At 37.8% G+C, this 19,437-nt stretch overlaps 4 protein-coding genes across 6 annotated transcripts; 3 read left to right on the top strand and 1 right to left on the bottom strand.

Annotated features, from left to right (window-relative positions):
* The first annotated feature begins 55 nt into the window (after positions 1-55).
* LOC141906344 (N-acetyltransferase 8F1-like) lies at positions 56-697 on the top strand. Its single transcript, XM_074795592.1, has one exon. It carries the CDS (start codon positions 56-58, stop codon positions 695-697), a length of 642 nt encoding a protein of 213 aa, XP_074651693.1.
* A 6,517-nt stretch (positions 698-7,214) lies between these two features.
* LOC141905995 (sperm-associated antigen 8-like) lies at positions 7,215-8,461 on the top strand. Its single transcript, XM_074795130.1, has 5 exons — positions 7,215-7,367; positions 7,501-7,660; positions 7,896-7,941; positions 8,021-8,135; positions 8,217-8,461. Exons 1-5 carry the CDS (start codon positions 7,284-7,286, stop codon positions 8,397-8,399), a joined length of 588 nt encoding a protein of 195 aa, XP_074651231.1. The 5' UTR covers positions 7,215-7,283; the 3' UTR covers positions 8,400-8,461.
* A 54-nt stretch (positions 8,462-8,515) lies between these two features.
* On the bottom strand, positions 8,516-11,932 carry LOC141906343 (kelch-like protein 31). The gene is made up of 7 exons (XM_074795590.1): positions 10,970-11,932; positions 10,724-10,895; positions 10,421-10,603; positions 10,162-10,337; positions 9,949-10,081; positions 9,648-9,863; positions 8,516-9,357 (listed from the first exon to the last, which is right to left on the bottom strand). Exons 1-7 carry the CDS (start codon positions 11,930-11,932, stop codon positions 8,516-8,518), a joined length of 2,685 nt encoding a protein of 894 aa, XP_074651691.1.
* Positions 11,933-12,525: 593 nt separating this feature from the next.
* On the top strand, positions 12,526-18,911 carry LOC141905877 (transmembrane protein 272-like). 3 transcript variants are annotated; one of them, XM_074794955.1, is made up of 7 exons: positions 12,526-12,656; positions 13,028-13,054; positions 14,343-14,448; positions 15,014-15,124; positions 15,207-15,266; positions 16,119-16,322; positions 16,959-18,911. In XM_074794955.1, exons 1-7 carry the CDS (start codon positions 12,624-12,626, stop codon positions 17,138-17,140), a joined length of 723 nt encoding a protein of 240 aa, XP_074651056.1. In that variant the 5' UTR covers positions 12,526-12,623; the 3' UTR covers positions 17,141-18,911. The 3 variants fall into 3 exon arrangements, with proteins under 3 accessions (XP_074651056.1, XP_074651057.1, XP_074651058.1); XM_074794956.1 differs by lacking the exon at positions 13,028-13,054 and having other exon boundaries at positions 12,527-12,656; XM_074794957.1 differs by lacking the exons at positions 12,526-12,656; positions 13,028-13,054 and adding an exon at positions 13,805-13,866.
* Positions 18,912-19,437: the final 526 nt, after the last annotated feature.

Below are 19,437 nucleotides of genomic sequence, written 5' to 3'. Positions count from 1 at the left end.
AAACGTGTTTTTCTCGTATATATAAAACTGCATGAGCGAATGAAACAGAACAATAATGGTTGTTATTTGTGAAGTATTGATCAGACAGTATCAGCCGTCTGATCAACAATCTGTTAAACGTGTATTATTAGACGGAGTTTATACAAATATGTGGCCGGCGTATAAAAATGCGTTGTTACGTCGAGAAGCATTGATTTTCGCGAGTTTGTTATTTTCGATGTTTTCGCTGATTATCGATGACTGGTTGATGATAATTGGTGCGGCGATCGTCGGATATTTCGGTGTCGTGTATCTGGTTATTCGAATAGCGGCGCTCGCTTATTTTCACGCTTCGTGTTCGGATTTGAACGACATCGAGAAATGTTATCAGCGCGACGCCTATTCGAATTTCTGGGTAGCGCAGTTCGACGGCGATATCGTCGGCACGGTAGCGATTGTTGCGCGCGAGGATGTCCTCGCGATTAACGGCGCTGTAGCCGAGAACACTTCGCCCCTCGGTAAAACGGCGTTCCTACGACGGATGGCCGTCTGTAAACGTCGTCGTAAAATGGGAATCGGGCTTATGTTGATTGAAACGGCGGTGAATTTTTGTCGCAGAAACTCTTACGATAGCGTTCAACTGATTACTACACAACTACAGAATCCGGCTCAAAGACTTTATCTGAAATACGGCTTCAAAAGTCGCGTGGATTTATAATTTAACAATCATGACTCATGATTTAATTTTACCGCTGACTGAAAACATGAATTCTACCAACAAATTTATTGTATCGGAATCAAAATGGTTAAAATAAAGATGGAGTTTGAATGAATTTTTGTGAGTAGTCTTGTTTGTTTGAACAGAGGCATCACAGGGGCTCGTGTATGGGGATGTATAGTAACTTAGGTCATCCTATATCCCCAAAAAATGATATTAGTAATATTGGTAATTGACTACCAAACTTCTTCAAATACGAGCCTCTGTGAGAAACATGGAGATTCGAAGAAGGTGCTGCCATCTACCATCGGTTAGTCAAACGTTACAACGTAATCCTTGACACCAAAACCTCGGGGTTGAAGATCTCATTAAATTTACAACCGATGCTCAATATCAGTGGCGGATCCAAGGGGAGGTTGCGCACCCCCTCTTAACAGTTTTAAGTTGCCCTGAAATTTTACTGGAAAAGGAAAAATATTAAATTGATGCCTATAAAAGATTCATGAAATTATACTCTGTATTTCCAAACAATTCGACGTTTTCCGATGAGCTTTCTTTCGGGGTGCCCTTTTAATTATACGTCCTATTTTGGGCTGCACCCCTCCCTGTATCAGACCCTAGATCCGGCCGCGCCTGAAGATACGAGGGGTGTCTAAGAATTCAGTGAATATGAATCCGTAACACAGGGAAATAAGAGACAATTTGCACAAGGTATATATATATATATAATATATTTATGTTCATTTTACCGAATTACGTGTATATTTCATTTCCATTAATTATTCAATAGTAAGAATCAGGAAGAGTTTCCTTTTTAAATATATACAAATCAAAATAAATTATTTATCAAGAAGAACAATTACAATTCAAACGGAAATTGATAACACCGATATTTCTCATAGCTCTTGGTGTTTTTTTATGAAAAGTGTTATATCATTGCTTCAATAATGAGAGAAGGAGGAGGAGAGTGAAGAGAAGAGAGAGAGAGAACCATTAATCAGAATGATATTGCATATTAAGATATTGTCCAATTAATATAACATACATACAATAAATATAGGAAAATATGTTCCGATAAAGTATAGTGATATTTTACATAGTTTGGCTGTTCAGAAGGAAGCTTTGCGAATGGATTATGACTTTTTGGATAAGTAAATCTCACAATTCAAAGAAGAAAGGAATTATCGGGTTGAAATAACGATTTGATTTTATAGTTAATTAGAACCCGAAACAACCCGAATGTGTAAGATATATTTATTAACTTTAAGAACAGCCAGTTTGACTATGCATTTATAAAGCAGCATTGTTTATACAGCGTCGTGCTATATTCGTCCGACTTCAGAGTTCAAGAAATTTCTCACTTCTTCTTGACTTTATCCGCACCTGGAAGTAAAATACACGTTTTGATTATTAGATTATGGACGTATATAAAAGTAATACATCTTTTTATGATAAAACACAGAGAAATACTCAATATGTATGGCAGAAAGTAAATCAATGAATTTTTCTTAGTTAGTCCAGTAATTTTTTGCAATATCATTTTAGCTTTAAGCTAGAAAAAGCAGAGGAACAGTCAGGGCGAAATGGTGCTCATTCCGTAAATGCCACGAGAGAAAAGACACAGAAAAGAGTTTTGAATTCCTCGGAGAAAGATTAAAATCAGAATTCTACATATGATACGATACTGATATGATTATAAATGATTGTTTAGAAAAAAACCGCTTGCTGCAGTGAGATGCTACCACGGGCGAAAATAAATCGCATCTCGCGGAGAGGTGCAGATCGTCTGCCTTTCCTGATCATTGAGATACTGAAGGAATTTTATCAACAGAACGTGTGCGAGGGGTTTTGAGAAATAAATAACTCTCGGTGGCAGCCCGGGGTCACGTGGTGCAATAAATCATGTTCCGATTAACGGCGAAATGTTGCAAAATCGAACTGATATCATTGAAAAATCTCTCTTTTTCGGTTCCATTCTTTCGGTTTTTAATAAGTGTCTGTGAAAAAAAAACTCAACAACCATAGGCTATGAATGATTATTTGCCATGTGGCACTAATCTAATATAATCTAATATAAAATGCATATCGACTCGTTCAGCCTGCGAGGGCTATTTATATTCACTACGGAACAGTAATTGAGTTTGAATGATTATTACGCTAATAAATCGGTCCGACTATAAACATCGAGCTGCATTCGACGCTGAAGCGCCGAGTATACTCGAAATAAAACAAACACAAGTCCATTTCCGTCGTGGTTGTCGTCAATATCTGGCACGGAATTCTTGAAACAGTTGATTGAGAATGTGATAATACACTTGAGCTCGTACTGGCGCTACATACAGTAACCATGGTAACACCATGCTTTTCTCTTACCGGATTTTCCTTTGCTGTCCTGTTTTGGCAGATGCTTGTGTTTCACCTGCAATTAAAACAGAAAATAATTAACGGCGCGGTCAGATATCGAATTAATGTAATGCGTTACGAACGTTGTCGTCACAATTCTAAATTTGAAACGAAACAAAGACGGATTTCTCCAACGTTCGAAACAGATGAAGAGGCAGACATCGCCGACTTAATCCGATGTTATATTCTTTCCACGAAAAAGTAATCAAGTGCCTGGATCTCGTTTGCGAAAGTAACGCACAGAAAGCGCTTTATAAACTCCACATATGCGACCGAAAGAAAATATTTTATGGCATCATAAATTTCTGTGCATCGAAAATATTATCGGTCGACGCCTGCTTCATCTTTTACGTCATTCACTTTTTTTCTGATTCATTTGCAATTATTCGAAAATTACGTATTTGCATCAGACCTTCTCTATACGTACATGAACATGAGAGCAGCCTTCGTCAGATTTCTTGCCAGCAATCTGCGGGGTTTTCTTGTGACCTGGACAGAAGAAAACAAGACTTTTTTCTTCGGTGTCAATATCATGAATATCTTAAGTCACATTTATTGTATACGTCATTTACTGCAGCTGTTTCCATTATGTTCCATTTCTTTTGATATACGTTTCATGATATCGTGATATTCTGCATTAATTTCACAATCGGTCGAGAAATTGTTCATCGATCTCACAGTTTGTGCCGTGATATGTGCGGCGATATCGATGTTACTAAAGTCGCAGTGAAATCTCGCTGCTGATGTTCAAAAGATCTGCGAAACGTGTGTAAAAAATAGGTTGTTCTTTCTGTAAATAAGTCGCTGCGCATTGCCTCCTAGGGATGTTTGAATTAATGTGACTAATTGATTAAGTTTTTCAAGATACTGAAAATCGAGGCAACGGACTAAATGCTATCCCCCTGCTGTTTTCATCACACGCCCTTTACGAAATCGATTCATAAATTACAATTATGTCTAATGGGTTTATCTGATTTGGCAATTTCGCCGCCTTCCTCGATGAGAGGTTCATTTTGTCGTATGTGACGTGTTCATAATTATTGCACAACTGTTGTGTATATGACTCTCCTTCGTTCCAGTGATCAAGCGATAAATAAAATAGTCTATGACTAATACGTTATATGAAACTATGACGGCCTTAAGTAAATCTATCGTATCACTTGATGCGCGCTGCCGTTTGACAGAAGAAGATTGGCTCAAACGTGGTCACATCATTGCTGAGTTGAGTAATATCAAAACTATAAACAACAAGATTCAACCGATTGCTTTTGTTCGACGGAATAAAATCGAAATTCAGAATCCACCAAGATCTGATTTTAATATATTCATTTTATGTATCAGCGACATATTTGGAGAATGTGATGCTTTAAAACCATATCTATAACGAGTAGCCGTTTACTCATCATATCAACAAGTTTATTTGCTTTCAACTTTTTTTAAAATCTTGAAATAAGGAATTGTCTGTACCACCTCGTCGACTGAATTTCCGTTTAAACCCACCGAATCTGCCGAAACGAAACAGGGGGATTGTTTTTACTTTTTACCCCGGAAGACATTCGATTAACGGATTCTCAGAATGCCTAGCGCCTGTGCCGACCATATGCAGTATTGATGGTTAATGTGTCCATCACCTCACGGCGCCCTCACGCTTAGCGGTCTTATTGTCTGACCGAATGAACTGTTGAATTATTCATATTGTCGTAACTAGCCAATTATATAATTTACATGGTATGGAATTATAAAATGCCCTCAGCGAATAGCTATATATTAAATATTTGATTGTACATATACTAGTCATTCCTAGTCGGCGTCTATAATATAACGAATTATATATGTAAAATTTTGTCGAGGTACGATGAACTCAACGACGAATCTGATAAGTTTGATTCGAGTAGGTTTATTTATACTTGTATGATAAACGAATTATAACCACTGTACTATATACATGTTCTATATATTCACTGAACTCTGTCGCCGGTTTTAGTGTTTGTTTATCGCTTTCTACGTTGCGTCTTCTGCCACATATTATCGGTTGTGACATTTAATTTCGAGCCGTAGGGCTCTCGGTTATATACATATATAGATGAAATGTAATGAACGGATCGATGACTACTGATCGTCTGTTTACAGATACTCTTCAGAAAACTTGTAAATAAATACATCGGTGTATTCGTAAATAGTGCATTAAAGATCGATATGATAATGAGAAAGAGACGAAACTATTCGCAACACAAGAATACGTCATCGAAGTACGTCAAACTGTTTACGTAAATTAGTTTTTCGTTATTGCTGGCACTACTTTGTGGTATTCGGCTAATGCTAATTTGAAAAAAAAATGATTTACATTTTTGAATATTTTCGAACATTTTAAGACTTGGACTCTCCCTATTTTATCAATTATCTCTTCACCTGAATATGTTTCAAACCGGTATATAGAGGATTCTATTCCTTATTTTCGAATATTCGGTACAGAAAAAAAGTAATAATTCGTGTGAGGAAGATTACACGACTGTCGTGAATAACGCTACCCTGGAACTAAACGCCGCCACCTCCGCTATTTATCGCTATACTGCGACAGTGTTCATTAAAATGACGCAGCCTCAGTGATATTGAAACGAGCTACTAATTGATTAAGCAGTTAATTAGTTAGGATAATCAAACAAAGAAGACAAAGTGGCTCTAGAACGAATGCAACGAGCGTCCAAGGAAAGAAATTCCTACTTCCGCTGCTCGTATTTTATGTTTAAAAATGTTTTCAAAAAAATAAAATAACGGTTATAAATTTGAATATAGTTTACCTGCGTGCATACAGGATGCATCTACGCCTTGGTCGCGGGCACTTTTAGGGTATTGTGGTTTACTAACCGAACACGCCGGACCGATAATAATTCCGCTCATTTTCCTGCTGTTAAAACGCTGTTTGTGGCGCAGACGCTAGCCGTATATGACGTCATTTACAGCGCAAATTGCGCCGCCTGTCTTCATAAAAAAACTCGTCTATCATCTCGGAGATTGTCGCAATGTATAGAATCCTGAATGCCATGGGATTTAATGCAGTGTTATATTATATAATATTGGAGACAATTTTGGGGGACGGGAAGCGTCTAAAAAGCACATAAATTCTGTATTTCGCGCAAATTAAGTAAACCCCTGGGATGGCGACGGTCTTGCTATCGAAGAGCTAGGATTAATTTTTTCCCATCTAATTCATTGGCATACAGTGTTTTCCTCTCTAATAGACACTACCACTTCTAGCAGCAATCGCTTCACAGTTCTAACTACAAGCGCGCCGACAATCGCGGTGAAGTTGGATCTGAATTCTTTGTTAGTCGGGGCTAAAAAGAAATCGAACGTTACAAAAAAAACACTTGTTCACTTTGAAGTTGAGTTAGTGCGCAGTTCTTCGCTAAAAATAGGTCTTAATGCTCATCGTTCTGTGTGTCCACTGGAATGGAAAGTTCAAGGTCGCGTTGTTTCAGACGAGATGTAACAGCATCACTATCGGGCGGCTTTGACGCGTTATTTTTGTCACGTCTTGTGTGACGTCACGATCAAAGCCGATGAGTAATGAACATCTCCGCCTGATTCATCTTCTGACAGACGGCAGGCTTAAAGGCTGGTTGCTATGGTTTTGTGTAGCTCTTTGTCGAATTGAGAAATATTAGTACCCGCACCGACTGAATCGCTTGGCCAGTCAGTGTTTGCCTCCTTTGATTAGGGATACGCCATTTGATCGCCCTTGTTTCACTGGTCAGTCGACCAGTCAGTCCACACTTAGTTTTCAGCCGTAAAGCGGCTCTTTTCTGTGAGAGCTAATGTGGCCGCGCAGCAAGCACGGGACACGCGCACCCGTATAATGCCGATCTAGGTACGTTTACGTAAGCTTCTGTCTCAAAACCAGAGAAAGGATACCCGGTATGTGAATATGCGCCGATAACGGTGATATCATACGTGTTATCTATTGTATTTCCCGCCTCGAGTAAAACATGGAAGGCTTCGCAGCCGGACGCTGTCGCGCTAGATAGTCCGATTCGCAGTCCCAATCTGTTCCGTACGTCCGTGCCCGCGCTGTATTCGGCTCTGGTAAGCGAGTGTTGTGGGGAGCGTCCATAGATACCGATTACTTCCGGGTTGTAAATTATTTGCTTATTTTTGCGATTTATTGCCCATTTCAAAGTTTAACATGTCGACGTCGAATCAAGGACGCAATGAAATTAGATTCAATAATTCAAATGGAAAATGTCTGCTGGAAAATTGGGTTGAAGAGGTAACATATAATGTCATTTTTCGCCTCAGTTGCTTTCTTCGATTCTCTTCATCGAGGATTCAAGGCAGTTGTTGAAATCTTGTTTTTTGTTTACATCTTAACAAGCCTTTGGAATGATTTTCTTTTTGGACAGCGTGCTGTTATGACAATTGATCCATCTCCTGGTCTGGATGAAACCACTAAAGCGGGACATAAAGGCATTTTATCGACAAATTTTGATGCCGAACCAGAAAAAATATCAACATGTCAAGATTCGTACAAAGCTCCTGCGCAACTAGGAGTACGAACAATGGGTAGGTGTAGTGACTTAAATCTCATTCTATTTTGCTTTAAAATGACGATTGAAGTTAAATTAATAGTGATGAATACAATTTTTGAATAACAGCCTCTGATGTTAAGTTGATTATGTGTTGAGATATCCTGATAAGGATTAATACAATGACATTAAAAAATCGAAATTTTTCCTGTAAAAATTCAGAAATAGAAGTAGGAAAAAAAGACCATCATCGAATATTTTGTATTTTTTAGGCAAAAAGAAAGAACTGTTGATGCAAATGATATACGACCAAGCTAGGTATGTTATCTCTGTTTTAGACACTCAAGTCTTTCCTTTTTGGTCACACTATATCTGAAAAAATATCATCTATTTTCAGTAAAGAAGTACATGAAGAATTTAATCCACCCCCAGAACCTACTGAGTTTAAATCTGTCACTCAAAAAGACTTCAATATCGATGATTTCGTACCCCAAGAGGCGAAATATACGAGGGTATGAAACTCGGAATTTCATCTATTTAGAAAAAAAAATTTATTCAGAAAGTCCTGACCGTGTGATTTACATTTTTTTCAGAGTCATAATTTAAGCGAGCAACCGGTGACATTCTGGTCCGATCATAAAGACTGTGTAACAGGAGTAAGCCAAGTGAAAACGCATGATTCTCCATTCAGGAAGAATGCTGCTTTCAGCACACCGATCAGTGAATACTTGGGACAAACAAAACCTTATAACATTGAAAACATTCCGAAAATGTAAAGACGTTTTATTCTAAACGAAAAAATCTCTGCAGAAAAAAAGATAAAATTGGGACTTCTTCTTATGTGTAAAATGATTATAAGATTGATAAATAAATGTATTTATTGTTAAATTATTTAAACAATACCGCATTTGTTTTTCTCGTCATCGGGAATTTGTTGGAACGCTTCGGAACTCGATAATTTCGCAACTTCCTGCTGCTGCGGTTCAGTCTCGCCGTCTGGGGATGCTTTATTTTCCGCGGCGCTAATGCTTCGCTTTGATGTTTCTGAATAGTTTTCTTCGCGCGTATCCGATACTGATCCGCCCGAAATACTCTTCCCGATAGCTGCGTTTTTCGAGGAGGATGTTTGCGAAATCTTATCGTCAACGTCTGATATATGGCTAGAAGTAGAAGATGCTGCTGCTGCTGCTGATGCTGATTCGTCTGGTCGTCTTTCAGTCGATGATAAAATGTCGTCTGATGAATGAGAATATGTGTTCATGATTACGTCATAGCTGTTTGCACCGGTTGAAGTTTTACTATATTCACTTTGAGTCGTAGATTTGACGATTGACTCTGAGGATAAATCAGTTTGAATATTTTCTGGTAACGAAACGGTTGAATCAGAATCTTGTTGTTCGGTTATTTTCACGACCGTCGGTTGTGATTTGATTCTAAACGGTTGTTCGTAATCGGATGGTTTCGCTGTTATTTTAGACTTAGTTAATCTCGCATTGATTGCCGCTGGTTTTAAATTTCTGGGCGGCGGTTTCTCTCGAGTTTGTTGTTTGTAAGGCTGTGTAGTCGGTTTATTATCGGGATCCGATGCAACGGCAGATTCTTTCATTCCCAGCGATTCCCACTGTGTGAATGGAATAAACGTGTCTTGTACGGGACATGACATATTATTATCAATCTTTCGTCGATATAGTTTCACGCTGCAACATCCAACTCCTGTATACGGCTTATCGATAGCTGAAATATAGAAACAGAGAATAAATATTGTACGTAGAGATTATTGAATAAGTCTAAAACATTGTACCGATAAACGAGAAATTCCACAATAAAAACAACAAAAACGAGAAATTTAAACAGAAGAGTATAGTTGCGCAAATGTATACTCCTCTATTCAAGTTTCTTTGGCTGAATTTATTGCGGGATTTCTCGCGCTTATTCATCATACACGGATATTGTGTTTTCTTCTCGACTCATTGTAACAGATATGATAATCGTTGATGAGCGTCTCTTGGCAATTATCAACTAACCAGTACAGGATTCCCAGCTGTTCAGTTCGGCATCATATCTTTCGACCGAATCCAATCTCTTTCCTTTGTCCCAACTGTAGCCACCGATTACGTAAATATGGTGACCGAGTACGGCTAGACCGGCCTCGGCTCGCGGCTCCTGCATCGGATTCACGGTCGTCCACGTATCGTTGAGTGGCGTATAACATTCAACTGTAGAAGCGCAGATGACATTACCTATAATGGATCGAATCGTTCTGCTTTGTAAATAAGAAAATGCATTTCAATAAAATTCATATATTTGTACATTTTCATACGTTACCAGTTGAGTCTAGAGTTGCGCCACCGATGAGAAATAGCCGGTTTTTAACGGGCGCCAGAAGTCCAAAGAAACGCGGAATTTTCAAAGGTCGCCTGCTTTCCCATTTATTCAATAGCGGGTTGTACCTTTCAACCTTGAAAAAAAAACATTCAACTACAGTTGTATAGGACAAGATGGTTAGAATTTCGGTTTATATATCCGTAAGTTTTATACCTTGCCGCATATTTTACCGTCACCAGATCCACCGACCGCGTATATGCGACCGTTGTAAGACGCGACCGCTATACTCCGACGAGAGGAAGATAAACTAGCCACTGTCACCCACGAGTCGACCGACGGGTTGTAACATTCCACGGTCGATAACGATTTATTTTCGTTCACCCGTCCTCCTTATGATGGACAAATGACAATATGTTTACTTCCTAACAAAATCAACAACATGTTCGGCGATGAAACCCTTATCGTTAATTACCTATAGCATAAAGATGGCCGTTCAATACGGCTAGTTGAAAACTTTCCCTTTGATGTTTCATACTAGCTACTTGTAGCCAGATATCGGATCTGGGGTCGTAACGGTAAACTGTATTCAACGGCGACCGCTGATCGTTAGTCATTTCACCTCCAGCTACATAGATAAATCCTCCAAGAACTGCCACTGTCCTCCAATATAAAATATCAATCAAAGATTTACAATTAATGGAAATCGTTGGAGGCCTTGAACATTGGCCAGGCGTACGAATTAGACTTTCTCTGATTTCGGATGGTCCAGTTTTACCTGCGTGGTGATGCCGTGGTTCGTTCAGTGAAGTTAAACGGTGCCATTTAGAATCAGTTGGATCCAAATAATTAACTTCGCGTGATATGAGTTGATTCTTCAGTCTCGGTGCTCCTCCAATTGTTACAATACACTGAAACTGTACGGTTGATCTGGGAACCGTCCTAGACGACTGTAAGATAATTAATCATTTGCATAAGATTATGCTAACTTTACCATGGATCTAAAGTGATAGGAATATTTTACCTGTAATATACTTTGCCTAGCAGGAAGGCAATGGTAATGTAATGCCTCCTTCACTAGTTCCTGACATTCCGGAATACCCATCAGTAAATGTGAGGATTCAACGTGGTCAACAATAACGCTCGGTGGTAAAAGTGGCAAGCGCACCATTTTGAGCAAATTCGACGCGTTTTTCATGCGGTTCGATTGGTCGTGTCTGAGCCAGTCTAACAGGCGATAGAAAACGTCCAGTTCACTTTCAGCCCGAAGATCATCGCGACCAAAAAGATTCAATAATTGATCGCAACAGATATCGAGGAAGTCGATTGTGGAGGACGCTTCCATGAAATTAGCAGCGGCGAGGTTTATCGCTTCTTCTTCGATTTCGACCATGTTATAGCGATAAGCCAGTGACGCTAGTCGCAAACAGTTCTCTTTGCTCAAATGTTTTCTTAGAAAACGTTCGCATACTTTGATAATCGGCAAAACCTTTAATTTATTCGCTGCGTCTAATATTTCGGTTATATTGTTGACATCGACGTGAATCTTTCCGGAATATATCGACTCTAAAATAGCCTGAAATGCTCCTGAAGAAATATCGGATAAAGTAACGTCGCAGCGGCCGTCGCGGTCAGTCACTGGGCGATCGTTGAATCGAAGAAGCAAATCGTGAAAATAACCCGAACATGTAGCCATGATGGTTTTATGAGCTAGAAACCGTACATTGGCAACTCTGATAACAATGTCGCATCCCAGTTTCTGTTGCCATAACGCGTACATTGCCGTCAGCATATTTACAGCATGTTCATCCAATTCCACGATCTCTGCGTGATCTTCCAAACTAGCTAAACTACCACTACTAGCTATGGTTTTGCCGAGACTTATAGCCGCTTTGAGTCCGACGGAAAGGCTACGGGATGCAGCAATGCGCTTTTTCTTTGCGACTGATTCTGCTTTCCCAAAAACGCCGTAAGGTTTTTGAGACATAATTCCCGAGGAATTGGCAACTGTTGCCACAGCTACGGCACTGAGTTGCGCGGTTGAACAGGACCTGCCAATTCAATGCAGAGAGCCTACGCTTCAAAATGAAATTTGACGACGGTGTGGCCGGCTTTGTAGACTTTCCGCAAATTTGACTTTGATCGTCACAACAAGACTCTTTATGGGTGGGGCCCAGTTTATCTAAACTCTCGACGTCATTTGATTTATATCTGTGGCCACAGTTTGAACTAGGCCGATGATGCGATGTTAGACTATTCAAAGATTCGAACCGGCGACGGCTTTTTGGTCAGCCCGGGCCCGGACGGCGCCAGCGCGCGCCGGGCAGAGTAGCCATGTCCAGGCGAAAGACTTAAAAGGCCGACGCCAAGCTTCCCAACGAGTGTGAACTCGAATCCGCACTTTATTCACGGCACGATCATTGCGTATTGAAATGATAAGATTTTCACAATTATTTCATCCTATATTTAAACATTTTTATGATGCGATTTGTGCCGCCGATGGCCGCGTAATGCGGCGGGCACAGTCCGAAACGTGTAGCGTGTCCGGGTTACTGTCCGGTACGTTCCTCATTCCCAGACATTTCCAGGACTGCTCCAACTGTGTTGAATGAACCCGGAAGTGTCAAGTTAAACGTCGTTTTTGGTCTTATTTAGTTAATGGTTCGTTCAATTCAAACATGGCATCGTCAGAGAAGGATGTAGAATCACAGGTTAGTTATTGTAGAGTTAAAATAATACGACTTGGGAAAGTATTTTAATTTCATCCAGAATTTAAGGCTACCTACGATTCATAGCTGGAGCACTCCTCTTTTTCTAGTTCTAGTGGGTGCTAAGTTTTGGTTCCAATAATAATGAAAAATTATTGTCCTAAAAGTTGTTCAAAATCATGTTGCCTCGAAAAACCTCTTAGGCTAATTGTAATTTTCAGTTGATCATGCCTGTCGGAGACATGTCATGACCTGATTTATTTTTATAATTAAAAGTGTAAATCGGATAGTACAGTACCGGTACCGGCGGTAAGTTTGGAACGTTGTCAGTTTTAGGTTTGACTGTACATAGATTTCTGTAATTCACTTTCCAGATGTTTACTCCATTACCGCAAGATGAGGTATTTCATGTATATGATGTACAGTGTATTCAGCCTATAGAGATAGGCCTTTAATTCATAATCACCTCTTTGCTTCATTAAGATTTAATCAATCTTATCACCTTTTGATTAATTAGTGCTTAGGCTATATCCTAGTTGGTATACGTGACATGAGATTCAGGACCTGGTTCTACATTCGAGTTTTAACCCAAATCTAAAATGGACTAATTTCGGTAAAATAGGTAGACACAATAAAGTCTATAGACACAATTAGACTTATTACGGTTCAATCATTTGCAATGATCTTATTTTAACCCAGTAACTGGTTGAACTGGGCTGAATGCATTTATTGTTTAGTCTATAGGGGCCTACTAACATGGGGTTCATGCGGGTTTCATGGTATTGCAAATTGAACTGTGAACTGGATACATTACTATAGAAAGCTTGTGCAATAAATTATGCAATGAATGTGAAATGAATTATATTCAAAGTGTAGCAAATATTGTTGTAATCGCTTGATTATAAATATCTACGATAGCAATCAATTCAAAGGATTCAATCTTAGGAAAAAACCTAATTAACATAAATTCAAGTTTCAGTAGGAATCTGTGAACTCGCGTTAAAACCAATCCTGAAAAATGATTTCAGAAAAAATCAGTGAGAGTTGCTACTGACTGCTGGGTGTATGGGGGTATAGGTGTATGGGTAACCCGTGTATGGAATACAATGACCGTGTATATTACTGGTGTATACTGTAATAGATCTATTACTTAAATGATTTTCAGATTGAAATACAGTTTATGAACACAGCTGGTAACAGTACCCACAATCTCGTCAGTACTGTCACTATTTTATTGATGGTTTTAGTTATTAACGATTAATCAACGGTATTTCACAATAGAGTGCGGTGGAAAAATTCTATTTAATATCAATTCAAATGTAATTCTAATTGTTTCGTTCACAAGGTCAAACTTAAAGTCATCATCATTAAAGTCATCACTTTTTTTGCATCCCAATTTGTATTTCTAATTTAATTTACTAAATGTAAGTTGTCGAGCTGTGAATGTAATGATTGATCGTCCCCACTATGAGGACTTTCAACAAGTTTGACCGTATTTCTTAATCTTTAATGTCACAAGTATTATTTCACAGAAAATAATCATCAATGTCTTGCACTTTTTCAATTTCACTAATCTTTTTTTGTTTAGTCCAAATTGACAAATATGAGTTTCAATTTCAAAGTAAAATACCAATACCTTGAAGCGAAAATGGTTTATTTCATGTTTTGATATATGTTTTGTTATTACAGGCAGTAAACCCAGGTCCAGCACCATCATCTTACACAGATCCCGCTCCTGGATATGGCGCGCACAATGAGGCACCTCCAAACTATAACGATGTCATTGACCCAACAGGTTAGTGAGCTGGGCATTCTTGGAATCTAACTCCAGCTCTAGGGTATAGTTTGAGTGCAGCTCATATGCAGATTTTACTCAGAAATATTTGACTTCATAACTTCAAATAAAAACATTTATTGCGGAATGTTTTAATTCTGGTGATTTTTTTTCCAAAAACTATAGAGTTCCTATTTTGTGAGTAAACCATTTTTTTGATAGTCTGGAGAACATCTGCTGCTCGTCCTCATTTTATCGCGACTGAGATCAAATATTTCATATCACTTCTTATTATATAAAACACTTCTACATTTTATAAATAGAAATTTAATCGAAAATTCTGTATTTTTTTAACCAGTAAATTGTAATGATCTAAAAAAAATGAAATATTACAATGAATTGTGTTTATAACATTCTAATCGATAGCTTTGATATTTATCAATCGAAGTTGATTTGTTCCTGTATTCAAGCTTGCATATCCTTTTATTGTATCCGAGTTGGCCTAGATGAAAATGAATTATTCATTAATTTTTTCTTCATTAATCCGTCGTGTAAATAATAGATCGATTATTTTATCTAATTTCAGATCAACCGCCGTCGTATGATTCATTATTTGGAAGAGTTCGCGATGCTAAGAAAAACTCAAATAGTTGCCTCGATTTTGTGAAGAGTTTCATCGTCATATTTTTTGGAACATGTAAGTATTCTTTCTAGTTTACACCATCAACGCATCGATTCATAATAAATTCTGAAAAATATTTTCTTTTGAAATGTTTCAGTGGGATGTACAATCATGGTGGCACTTGTGTTAGCGATCCCTATAGCGATGATAGTTATTGGTAAGCATATTGCAGTTGTTTCATGACCATCTGGTATACCCTGAAATTTTTGAAAGATGAGTCGTAGTTGATGATTAATTCATAGATTATTGAACGAACGGTGAATTCGTTATCTTCAAAGCTGATTTTACCACGGAATTACAAATTTCTAATTTCCCTGTGGTTAAGGGATAATTTTTGAAAACTGGAGAAGTTCGGTACACTTTTTGTAGTTCTGTTAGATTTGTAGATACAAAAGACCCCTGTTAATCATATTTTCAAAGATTTACTCAGTGCAAATCACCAGGGGCAAGTTGCGCAGTCGTGGCTTAAGTCCAAAAGTGGTTTTAAAGTTGTTAGATTGGCTATAGAACTAAGTTGGTCTTAAGTGGACTGTTCATAAGTCCAAGCCGTGACTGCAACCTGCCCCAGTGTGGTTGCTATTTTTGAAATTCAATTTTCCTTACTGTATGCAAATTCTAGTTAAAGAACGATTCTAGTGATTTGTTACCTTTTGTTCCAATTATATTTAGTACACTGAAACCCGTTTAACTTTGAATCAGTTTAATTCATATTCCTGTTCTAAGCAGGATATTTCAATTTGATTTATTCGATAATTATCAAAGAACAAATATAGATTCATAACTAGTTATATATTCATTATACATGACAATCATCGGCACCTCGATATTCTATTATTCCCTCTGTGTATTATTTACAATCCATCTTTACATAAATTATTGGGAAATTTCATTTTTAATTCGGATTTCCCGTGAATCGGATGAATTACATCTGTCCCAAATGATCCGAATAAACCAGGTTCTACTGTCTGTTGTTGTTTTGTTTGTAACTAAGCGGTATTTTGTATTACAGGTAGTATATATCTGCACGATTGTACGATCGAGCCTTATATACCGATCTATCTGATCGTCGGTGGTGTATTCGGCGTCATCAAAAATCTCTCCACGACAGCGCAAAGAATTTCTAACCATCGGAAAAAAAATGACGATGAAAATGCGAAGTCGAACCCGTTTGATGGACTCATATCATGCTTCCTGTTGGCCTGGTTTATCGCTGGTAAGCTTTTACTCGTGAACTATTTTGATTTTAATTGTAATAATGATGAGGTTTATATAGTACTAAATCCAGCTAGGCTTTACGATCTCATGAATGAGTATCATAAACCATAGACTGGATGGATCTATGTGACTGTCAATTAGTCATTATTAGGGAGAACTGACGTTGGTATCATTTGCCTAAATTGCTCTACCATTTTGGTAAAATTTTAGTACATGTCTGATTGTTAGATTTACAGAAGTGTAAAATTTCCTTCCAAACCTATTTACATCATATGTGTATACTATATAACGTGACAGACAGGTAGACAGTGAGTACGTCAGTAACAGACTGTCGTTTATCTCTTATTGCGTTTAAATCTCGTTTAATCGCCAGACGTTACTTTTCACATTGAAATCACGTCGTACAGGTTTAATCTTTACAAACGGCTTGAATATAAAAACCTGTAGATTCAACTATCAGTGTTTACGAGACACTGGTTTATTGTTTGTTATCTTGTGGTCCAGTGACACAATTTTGTTTCCGATTGAAATACGCTTAAAGTGTTTTTCATGTAATCCACAATTCTGATGAGTAACATATGAAAGCGATTCATTCATTGGCACGAAAAAGAAATGTTTTTCTCATTTTTTCCAGGTAACGTGTGGATCTATCGAGTACACAGGACATTTTCACCCGATCCTGCTAGCGGTAATCTCTATTGTCATCCGACGCTGTACTGGTTCGCATTCTGGATCACTACTGCCACCTATATTATGCTAGCGTTCATCTGCTGCTGTATGTGCTGTGCTGGATGTATCGCTTCAGTTATGGGTTAGAAATTACACGATTTTAGCGAGAGAGTTCTCGAGAACGCTTTTTGATCCTATCATCGTTCCCCATTGTTCTACACCCGATATATGAATGATCGTTACGAGGGGCTGGTCATGAAGTACATACGCATCCAATGATGAGGGATCAAGATTTAACACTTGTTTAACACAAGATTTAACACGTAATTCTTAATTGAATTCAGCACAATCTGCGTATGTTCTTTATGATCGACCCTTGATTACTTCATTGCTGTGCATTAAAAACTGCTAAATACCGTATTCAATTAAATATTTGTCTCGTGCGCTGCTGAAATTTATAGATCATGACATGTCGCAATAGATCCTCATTCAATTGAACCTGCTATGAGGTAGTCTACGTCAAAATGTCTAATTCACTATTTTATATAAATGTTTATATCTTGGGTGCGTTTGAGGTTTTGTCGTATTAAACTCGTCTCGCTTCACATATTTTAGTGAGAATGAGATTTACTTAAAAATCAAATACATCGAGCTGCAAATGATGAAAATACCTTTCATGTTACATATATATATATATATATATATATACAACCTATATTTCAATGCGTGAGATTTTTTCCTGGAATGTTGTCGTGAAACTATGAAAACCTATGCATGTTATCCTCCTGTTAAAATGGGAAGCGTTTCTCTATAAATCTCTTCTAGATGTGAATGATTTTCGTAAATGATTGAACTTGATCGTTAGATGTCGTGCGATCATACTCCGTATTTGAAGATTTAATTGCGATTAAAACGCGTTTGAAACCTGAGATTTTCCGACTTGACAAAATTTCTGGCCATGTTACTATATTTGATACTGGATAGTCGGGATTACAGTAGATTCTTTCAACTGTTTGTAAACAAGGACAATTTATTTCGTGCAATTTTGACGAATATGAAAATTAACCGTTCATATATTTTACCTCAGAACTAAAATTTTCGATTGTCCATTTTATGTAAATCTGATATAGTACCGTTCATAATGAAATGGAAAGCCTACTGATCCGTGGGGAAGGGATCAATACTTGCTACTTCTCCCTATGTTTGTAATGCTTGATATCTCATAGATGGGGAGGTCGGTCTGTATCGTATGTTCTCTATGTTGATGGTAAACGTCTAAATTTAAAGAATATTTTTGTACGTATTATATTTATATACAAAATGTAACCAAGGTTCTTTCAAATGAAAAAAATTCGGAAATACACTTTATTTTTATTTATATTGACCCAAGATGAAATATATCACTTATCATCTAATAGTTCATTTCGTAGGCGAATGTCTAGATCTTGAATCATAGGATAGAATTTGAATTGTTTATGAAAAGTCGATTTAATCGTGGTTAATTTCAAAATGATGAGATGAATAATGCATGTATTTTGTGTTTCTAAATTTATAATGTAAGACTTTCGAACATCCGACGAGTAATAGAAGTGAATAGAGTTAAAGCCGTCTTGTTACTAGCAGTTATTTATTTCAACACATATTAAACTAATCGACATTTTCAGTGTTGATATACATGTATTATCTATCACTACTGGACAAAAAATAAGATATTTTAAACTGAAATATAGGACGGCGCATATGGTTTAGTTCATTCTCCGTTGGCTGGGATTCGAACCTGATGGAATCGTTGGACTCGGCACGAAAGTGACAGCCTCATCAGGGTCGAATCCCAGCCGGGGGAGGGTGCGTTTCAGTTAGAATCCACTGAGTAGTTGTAGTTATGAATTTTATGAAATAAACATATCTTGAAAAAGAATTGCCTCGTTTTTTAGTCATTCATTTACTGCAGCAAGATTTTGATGGTATTGGAGGATGAACTGTGTGCTGCAGGGCAACATGGGAAATCCAGTTTCTGAAATCAAGGATCAAAAGCTGAACCGACCGCCAACCATTAGATGTGTACTCTCGGACAGAGGGGCTAATCATGAAGAACTTGACAAGTCCCAAAAGGGCAATATCAGTCCGGCTTCTTCCGCACTGAAATGCACAAATCATCCATGTTAATTAACAAAATGAAAAAGGGCACTCCAAAAAACTTGAGTCCTGGAAATCACCTTTTATTTTCATGACTCGATTTAACGATGTATTCATTAAACGTTATACATGTAGAAATTTAATCCCTGCTACAATAAAGGGGATTCCTATCAATTTTGGCTTTCAAATAAATAATCATGATATGTGACGTCCCTTAATGTCCGCGTTAAAAGTAATTAGGATGACTTACAGACCCCCGCATAGCATATCGGTGCATTCTGTTTAACTAGCCACATTATTACAGTTAG

This window comes from Tubulanus polymorphus, chromosome 5 (genome assembly GCF_964204645.1).
Source record: "Tubulanus polymorphus chromosome 5, tnTubPoly1.2, whole genome shotgun sequence".
Lineage (NCBI taxonomy): Eukaryota > Metazoa > Nemertea > Palaeonemertea > Tubulaniformes > Tubulanidae > Tubulanus > Tubulanus polymorphus.
The sequence above is the reverse complement of the archived record's forward strand: the minus strand, read 5'-3'. Positions and strand labels throughout refer to the sequence as shown.